Source organism: Chenopodium quinoa, unplaced genomic scaffold (genome assembly GCF_001683475.1).
Source record: "Chenopodium quinoa cultivar QQ74 unplaced genomic scaffold, ASM168347v1, whole genome shotgun sequence".
Lineage (NCBI taxonomy): Eukaryota > Viridiplantae > Streptophyta > Magnoliopsida > Caryophyllales > Amaranthaceae > Chenopodium > Chenopodium quinoa.
Window position 1 is genome coordinate 679307 of NW_018743199.1, and position 8382 is coordinate 687688.

An 8382-nucleotide genomic window follows, 5' to 3' on the forward strand; every position below is an offset into this window, starting at 1 on the left:
AGCATAACACATATTGAGATTATGAATTGTATCAAAGTACGGAGTAAAAAATTAGATAAAATTAGGCATTTCCAAAAAAAAATAGGGTACTCAAATTTGTCATTCATTATACATTAGAACATACGCTTTTACTGTTTTACATACAATTGAGGTAGTATTGGTATCTTTGTGACAAAAGCGCATGCGTGTTGAGCAAAAGCACAGTGATTATTATAAAAGTACATTTGTGATAAATAAAAGCGCAAAAACAACAATTATAAGTAAATTGTACTCCTTTGTATATTACGATTAAAAAAATAACATGTAATTACACAATAAAAGCACATTAGATTATCTTAATACCTGATTATACTGTTGCATATAGATCTGCATTTAATCGGTTCTTGAAATTCTTATAAAATTTTGGACCGAACCAGACCGAAGAAATGATTTTTTCAACCCGAAAACCGGACCAAATCGGTCTGGTCAGGTCTGCTTCATTTTTTCGATCCGGGCCGATTTTTGAAGACCCCTGAATGTAATACTTGTATCAAGTGAGCCACTAAAAAAATACTTTACTAAATACCATTGTACCAACAACCTAATACTTCGTACTAAATTATTTACATCTCAACAAACTCGCGACAATTGTACAAAGAGCTTGTCGTCAAGTAAAATACTCCGTATAAATCAACCAATTTGACTGCTAATCATCGGATTTACTTATTCTAAACCAAAGTTGGCTCATGAATTAAAGTCCCTTTTCATCGTTTAATCAAATAAGATATCCAAAATCATAAAAAATTGAAGAACAAAATGGCAAAACCCCAACATAGTGGCACTACTTCTCAACGATGGTCTCTCTCTGGAATGACTGCTCTTGTCACCGGCGGCACTCGTGGAATTGGGTCTCTCTCTTTCTCTCTTCTAAATGTTAAATGTATCAACTTTTCTGTGTTTAATTTTTCTGGGTATTCTATAATTTAAGGTTTCAATGTGAATGTATATCCGGGATTCTGGTTTATAGGAATGCAGTGGTTGAAGAATTAGGTGGTTTTGGAGCAAAAATTCATCTTTGTTCAAGAAATGAAGAGGAATTAAACAAGTGTTTGGATGAATGGAAGGTGAAAGGTTTTGAAGTGAGTGGTTCTGTTTGTGATGTTTCTTCTCGGGAACAACGACAGAAACTCATGCAAGATGTTTCTTCGATTTTCAATGGAAAACTCAACATTCTTGTAAGATCTTTATTTTTCGCTTGAAATTATGTTTTTTACCGGATTTTTTGAGAATTTGCAGATTTTTTTTTTTTTTTTTTTAATGATTTCTTATGTGGGGTTTGATCAGTTGGAACAAATATTACATCTTGTTACAAGAATCGTGTCTTTGACGTGTATTGAATATTTGAATTGAAATTATAAGTTTTGGTGTCATTGAATTTTAGGTTAATTGTTTTTCATGATCTTGAAGTTGATTGGAATGGTTAGGAGAGGATGGGTTCTAATTTGGAGAGGATGGGTTCTTTGAGATACTCTTATAATCTTATTCTTGATAGTGTTTTGACTATAGTCTTCAGCTATATTGTGATGATTCTTCATGCACAAACGTGACAATATATATACTTCTCCATCTATATTCGGATTAGTCAAACCTACTTAGCTGTCAAATTATGGATGTAGAAAAATAAACATGTCAATGCTGTAGAATTATAAATTGAAATAGCAACAATAATGAATTGAGCTGATAGGAATGTTAAAAAGAGGCTTATATTGATTTTGAGAGATCACTAACATTTTGTTTCCCATCACCGTGAAAGAGCCCTAAAGTTGGATTGAGAAGTAACCTTCAATTTGGTAATGCATCCATCTTGTTTGATTGTCCCTTCATTACCTATCGACTTCTATACTATACACTCTTGAAGGTGTATAGATACTTCAGCTTAGTAATCTAGCATTTAAGGGTTCGTTTGGCATCGCTGTGGTTTTCTGTTTTTTGGTTTTTTGTTTTCCAAAATCATATGATATATGTAATATAATGAATAAAAAATTAGTCAAATTTATTAAGAACATGATAATTTTAAAAACTGACAACAGAAAAGTAGAAACACCTTTTTCTTGTTTCCTGTTTTTGGTTTTTTGTTTTCAAAAAATCTGAAAACTGAAAATAAAAAACGATTTCAAACAAGCCCTAACCTGTTGGTTTCACACGTAGCTAACTGACTTGCCAAGATGATAACAGAAGATTTGCAAAGGTTTACATCCCATTGTGTTGATAGAAATCCCTGGACCTAGATAAGTCCAAGCCGTGTATGAGTTGGACTGCGCACCCTTATTGATTCTTGTCCCTTACCCAAGCAACATGGCACTGCCTTACCTTCAAAATACATTCAGCGATTTGTTGGACATTAAAAGAAAGTCTTCCAGTTGAAGAGCCTTTCGACTGCCAAACCTATTTTCCCTTTAAGCAGTAGATTTATCGATTGATTATTATGTGTGAAGTTCTCTTATGCAGTATGATGTGTTTTTTTTTACACTTGGTATCTTTAACTCTACAAGCGCACTGGGCTGCTGGTTGTTCTTATATGCCTTTCCTTATCATCATTTGTGTGTGCCACCATCTACATTAGTACCAACTACCAAGTCCTCAAAGCGATAGTCTTAGTCTTTCTGCTGGCTTCAATATGTTTGAAGGCTCTTCATTCAGGCATTGCAATCAGATCTGTCTCGTGCTCTGTACAATTGGAACTGGGAAGTCCCTACATTATTAGAAAAAAAAAAAAAATGCTTATGGGTTTTGTAAGGTGTTGAGAAACTGTCATGTGCTATCTTGGTAATATTTTCTTTGCTTCTAGGTAAATAATGTCGGTACAAATAAAAGACAAGCAACTACTGAGGTCTCTGCTGAAGATTATGCAGCATTAATGACCATCAATTTGGAATCTGCTTATCATCTCTGTCAGCTTGCACACCCTCTTTTAAAAGATTCTGGAGCTGGAAGCATTGTCTTCATATCATCTGTTGCAGGAGTTACATCTGTAGGTACTGGTACTGTTTATGCGGCTACTAAAGGTGCGTTACTACTTACTAAAGACTCTTTTTCTCGCCTTCTGCTCATCTGAAATAATGAAGATTCTTGATAGCTATATCCTGTTTCTCATTTTCAGCTGCAATTAATCAGCTGACCAAAAACCTGGCATGTGAATGGGCAAAAGACAATATCAGGACCAATACTGTTGCACCTTGGTATACCAGAACCTCACTTGTAGAGCATGTAAGGCCCTTCTATATATTCATATTCTATAAAGCTTCTACTTGCAAGTCTTTGCCAGTTAATCAAAAGTGTTTCTTGTTTCACCTTTCAGTACATATTCCATGTTAAGGATAGATATGAATTTATGAGAGTCGTAATATACAGCTCAGGGAAAGAACACTCAGTCAGTTGCTAAAATACTGTGCTTTGAAGTTCTGATGATCAGCCTTTGACAATGTCCTAATGTGCCATATTCTTAATTTAGGAACAAATCACAGATGAGAGACTTTCATTTTAAAAGGGAAGGGTAGCTGAACACTGATGTATCCTCTGTGTTTCTACCACTTTTGGAAAAAAGTATGGGCTGTACAGAATAAATTGCTAATACTCCTATGAGCACTAATCTATTCCTTTCCCCCCGCCCCATATTATTTTGCACTCTTGCCTTCATTGGTTTGTCCCTTATTTATATCTCTATATCCATTATTTTTAACCTCTGCCCCAAAGACAAGTGTACACAATATTGTTGGATGGAGAGTAATTTTATTTGTTTAAATTCTTTTTCCACTTAGATGGAAGCACTTTCATTTACATGATGCTACTATTTTGAAGAGAGGGTGTTGGTGGTGGGGGTGTGGGTGTGGGGGGGGGGGGGGGTGGGTAGAATGCGTAATATATTTTTACGAAGATGAAATCATCTGTCTTTCCCCAAGGTGGCAAATTTTTATCCGGTTGCTTATGTAAAAAAAAAAAATTGGATCTTTTTTCTCAACCGACCATTATTGGGCATCATTTACTCTACATTGCCTTCTTTTGAGACTTGTAGATGGTTAGCTATGGTTTGTGAGGAATATAAAATATGCATGGTACTTTGGATCAATTTTTTTGAATTCTGCAGTACGCATTGCTAGAACATATATTTATGATGTACAACTTCTATTGCTTATGTTGTTCATGTCTTGTGGGTTCATGAGAACCTGCTTTTTCTCATTTCTGAGATTAACTAGTGTAATAATTCTTTGTGTTAGTACCACCAAAGATGAATAAGTATACTAGGAGCGCAAGTTCCTGACTCACACAAAGATGAATAAGTTCACTATTTAGACCATCAGGCACTCTTCATTATTCTAAAACTTAAAGATTTCTAAATGTCTCTCCCTCTTTATCTTATTTCTTTGCAAAGGAAATGCATTAAGGAATATTTGAGAATGCAAAACTCTCACTAAACAGTAGGTTAGTAGGAATATAGGAGTGATGAATTTCCTTGAAGCTGCATAGGTTGAATAGATTTGATGACTGCAAGTATTGCTGAGTTTCTGTCACTGCTCGCTTTTTCAGTGAAATTGTGAGTCTTCCCTTTCATTCCCACTTTCAACTCCACTACTACTCTTACTCTTACTCCGTACAATACATGTATGGAAATATATATTAAAAAAAGGTTTCTTTACTAAATCATTCCCAGCTCCACATGCCAAATAGGTGGTCATTGTCGAGGTAAATTCAGTGAGATTCATAACCCCTTGAAACCCCAATCCCACCCTTAAAGAAGACTATAGGACTTTTACAGATCTAAGGACTAAGGTGATCCTTATCTGTTTTTTTCTTGTTGGAAAAGTAGCATCATTATTGAATGTAAGTTAGTGGAGCTTGGCCCATGATGCTGATGGTTAGTATTTTTTCAAGTATTTAGAATAACCATGTAATCCTCCATAATGAACCAACCACCTGATCTGCTAGAGTTAACAAAATGGTAGCCAATCCTCCCTCAATTAAATGAATCACATGCTCTATTGTGCTCACCAATTGAGGGAGGGTTTGGGTTACGGCATCAAGTCCCCGGCCTGGTGGCATCCCCTCCCCTCAGAAAAGGAGAGGGTTGGGGGGGGGGGTGCAATAACGAGCTATATAGTCAAGGTTTATAGATATCCTTGTATGTAACCTTGCAAAGTAGTAGTCTGATTTGTCTCGGTGTCGGTTGACCCACTGTGACCCTTTTTTGCTTCCTCCACTTTATCTTACCATCTTTGACATTTCTCTCCTACTCTTTTGGGACCAATGTTATAACTAGTAACACTATAACAGGCTTGAAAGTTGTCCAAATAACTACCCTACTCAAACTTCCTATCATGCTGAGTCATGTTCAACATATGTGCTTTAGTTCTAGATCATTTCTTTTAATTGAAATATGAATGCTTTTTATATTTTTCCACAACCTGTAATACTATGTTTCAATATGAAGATGCATCTTATCCCAACATCTTCATTATACGATTGTATAAGATTTATAATAAAAATAAAAGATAACTGTCAAAATTGGTGTAGTAAAATACAGGACTTTGAGAAAGGCCGGGTATCTTTTATTTCTTCTCTTTATGTACACTGAATTTGGTTCTATTTTCTTTTGCGTAGTATACAACTTATCTAGGCGCCTCCAATGCTGAGGTAACCTTGCTTAAATTTTCTTTGTTTGGCTTTAATTTCAGTTGCTTGCTGACAAGAGCTTCTTGGAGAAAACCATTTCACGCACACCTCTTGGCCGCGTAGGAGAACCAGAGGAGGTATCATCAATTGTGGCATTTCTCTGCCTTCCTGCTGCTTCTTACATCACAGGTCAAATTATTTGTGTAGATGGTGGAATGACCGTTAATAGTTTTAACTCCGGGCTTTACTAGTTATTAGTTCATCCTTATCAGTCTCAACTAGGGGTGTACACCGGTCCAAAACCGGACCGGACCTGGACCGGACCTGTTTGGACCGGGGACCTGAATTAGAGAATTTTGAGGACCGGAGACCGGACCTGAATCAACAGGTCCGGTTTCGGGTCAGACCTGAAAATTCAGGTTCGGTCCGGGTTTAGACCTGAACAGACCTGAATTTGTATTTTCCCTTTTTTTTTTCTTTATTCAAGCCAAAGTTTTGACTAAAAACTATCATCAACAACCTCCTACGAACAACCCACCACCACTAATACATACACCCCTACGCACAGCCCACCACCACAAGCTTCTTTCCTTCTACCACCTACCCCAACTCACCCCTTAACCACCTTAACCCCCTTAACCCAGACACCATAACCCCAACAACCCAGACCCATTGATACCCACCCATAACCCAGAAAAACGAAAAAATTACCCCCTTAACCCAGACACCATAACCCCAACAACCCAGACCCATTGATACCCACCCATAACCCAGAAAAACGAAAAAATTGAAAAAAAAACCCACCACCGTCAGGCATCCACCGCACCCACAACCCAGAAAAACAAAAGAAAAAGAAAAAAACCCAAATCGATTCCACACATACATCCAACATCCGAACAAAAAACAAAAAAACGAACAAAAAAATCGCAAAAAACAAATTATACATAAATTGTCAGAAAATCCGAGAAAAAAAATACAGAAATTTCGAAAAAATAGATCTACAAACTTAAATTACAAAATTTATAATTTTACATTACAATTTCATTAAAAAAGATAATTATAATCGTAAATTATGTGAAAAATAAAACTAGATCTACATACTAACCTATATTCAACTAAAACTAAAGTATAAACATACTCTGGTGACGGCAGATGGTGGACGACGGGGCCTCGATGTTGGACGACGGTGCTCCAATCCCACGATGCTGGAGCCAGGAAGAGAGAAGAGGAGAGGAAGAGGAGTCGTTGAGAACCAGAAAGAAAGGGTGAGATTGAGAATCAGAGAGGAAGAGGGGAGATTGAGAATTAGAGAGGAAGAGGGGATACTGAGAATCAGAAAGGATAAGAGAGGGGATACTGAGGAAGAGGAGTCGACGGTGCTCCTTAGGTGAGAGGAGAAGAGGCGTTGCAGTTGAAGACTTGAAGTATTAGGTTTTTTAGGCTTTTATATTTTTTTTATATATATATTATATAAAAAATCCGGGTTTCAGGTCCGGACCTGAAAACCCCGGTTTTGGACCTGATCCGGACCGGAACCGGAAACCTTGAATTTCAAGGACCGGGACCGGACCTGAATCTACAGGTCCGGATCAGGTCCGGTCCCAACAGGTCCGGTTCAGGTCGGTTTTCAGGTCCGGTCCTGTTTATGTACACCCCTAGTCTCAACGCCTTCTAGTGAACCTTATAAGGTGTTCATAAGCATCTATTTAACCGTGTAAGGTGTTCATTGCTGATTCGCTCGTGACTACTTAGATCAAACCATAAGCTAAGGGAGTAGTAATCTACACCCGCATTATCAATAATTTGCTTTTGGAATAAATTTTTGGAGACGTATGGACTGAAAAGTAATGTTTGCATTATATCATTCATATGATGCCATATCTCATTTGATTGATACCAATGTCTAGTTTTTACAATAAAACGTTTCGTTTCTTTTTACTCTTCTTTTTCAGAATATATTATTGATGATTTGGTCCCATGGGCCTTAGTTTGGTCCAACATCAAATAATACTCATGTTAGACAAATCTATTCTCATCAAAATTTATTAAAGTTTTTTTATTTAAATAAAAAAGAAAAAGCCACGTGTTCATCAATTATATTAGTAATTAATGTGCGTCATCATCTTGGACCTCATTACCTGTGATTTTTTTCATTGAGGTTAGCCTAATATCTAGGGATGGCAACGGGTCGGACTCAGAGAGGATTATGCTAAATCCGACTCCGACCCGACATGAAGTCGAAGGTTAAATTCGACTCCGATTTCAATATCCGACCTCCGATTCCGAGTTTTTTTTTCATTATTCAATATACTTTGAGATGTTGGGCTATTTGGGCCTTTACAACCCACACCCAATGCCACCATTACCCACATAAAAATTCACTATATGTTGGAGTCGGAGTCGGATAATCCGTTAAAGTCAGACATTGTAGGAGTCGGATTTTTTTCTCGGATTTTTTGTAGGATCCGACTCCGACCCTCCTCCGACTGAAGTCGGATTATTTTAACGGAGTCGGACTCGGATTACTTTTTTCTCGGACCCGGAGCAGATATTTTACCTCGGATCGGAACGGAGTAGGGTCGGATCCGGACTAGATTGCCATCTCTACTAATATCTAACTTTCTAACATTTTAAACCATCAATTTTATTTATTATTTAATATTATTGATTTTGCCACCTTATTAATAGTATTATTTTCTTTTTTATATTTTTATATTTACATTTTACTGAAGAAAT

General features: G+C 36.8%; 1 protein-coding gene across 1 annotated transcript; it reads left to right on the forward strand.

Moving 5' to 3' along the window:
* Positions 1-613: 613 nt before the first annotated feature.
* On the forward strand, positions 614-7584 carry LOC110733330 (tropinone reductase homolog At5g06060-like). Its single transcript, XM_021913356.1, has 6 exons — positions 614-887; positions 1007-1214; positions 2828-3044; positions 3140-3246; positions 5709-5916; positions 7304-7584. Exons 1-5 carry the CDS (start codon positions 796-798, stop codon positions 5895-5897), a joined length of 813 nt encoding a protein of 270 aa, XP_021769048.1. The 5' UTR covers positions 614-795; the 3' UTR covers positions 5898-5916; positions 7304-7584.
* Positions 7585-8382: the final 798 nt, after the last annotated feature.